Source organism: Passer montanus, unplaced genomic scaffold, assembly GCF_014805655.1.
Source record: "Passer montanus isolate IOZ18808 unplaced genomic scaffold, ASM1480565v1 scaffold44, whole genome shotgun sequence".
In the NCBI taxonomy this organism is placed as follows: Eukaryota; Metazoa; Chordata; class Aves; order Passeriformes; family Passeridae; genus Passer; species Passer montanus.
This window is the reverse complement of record NW_024369262.1, coordinates 1,086,815-1,087,272: the sequence shown is the minus strand read 5'-3', so window position 1 is coordinate 1,087,272 and position 458 is coordinate 1,086,815. Positions and strand designations below refer to the sequence as shown.

At 80.8% G+C, this 458-nt stretch overlaps 2 protein-coding genes across 2 annotated transcripts in view; one reads left to right on the top strand and one right to left on the bottom strand.

Annotated features, from left to right (window-relative positions):
- The window catches only part of LRWD1 (leucine rich repeats and WD repeat domain containing 1), a 15,536-nt gene extending 15,170 nt beyond the window's left edge, over window positions 1–366 (bottom strand). The window contains exon 1 of the mRNA XM_039720647.1: window positions 251–366. The gene's annotated coding sequence lies outside the window, so the exon portion shown is untranslated. The remainder of the gene's footprint in view (window positions 1–250) is intronic.
- Window positions 320–458, top strand: part of ALKBH4 (alkB homolog 4, lysine demethylase) — a 5,785-nt gene continuing 5,646 nt past the window's right edge. Inside the window, exon 1 of the mRNA XM_039720650.1 lies at window positions 320–451. Coding sequence (XP_039576584.1) covers window positions 356–451 — 96 coding nt within the window. The 5' untranslated portion in view covers window positions 320–355. The remainder of the gene's footprint in view (window positions 452–458) is intronic.

The window sequence follows — 458 nt, the reverse complement described above, 5'->3', positions numbered from 1 at the left end:
GGCCGAGGCCTCGCCCGTCACCGCCGCCTCCGGACACCGAGCACCGCGAGGGGCCGGCGCCGGCCGCGGCCTCAGGCGCCCCCGCGGGGCGTAAACCGCGCCTACAACTCCCAGCGACCCCCGCGGCGCCGAACAGCGGCGCGGAGCCCTGGCACGCCGCGGGGGCTGCTGGGAGCGCGAGTCCGCCCGCACCCCCCTTCCACCCCCTCCGCCCGACCGCGCGGCCTGCGCCCAGCCCCGCCGCCCTCACCTGGAAGCGGCCGGGGAGGAGGAAGAGGAGCCGGGGAGGAAGGAAGGAAGGGAGGGAGAGAGGCGGAGCGGGCGGGGGGGCTGCGTGCGCGGCGCAGCCGGCGGGATGCAGGCGGCGGGCGGAGGGCCGGGCTGCGGCTGCAAGGGGATCCGCTCCTGCCTGCTCTGCGAGGGGCCCGCGCCGGCCGCTCCGCCCCCGCAGGTACCGG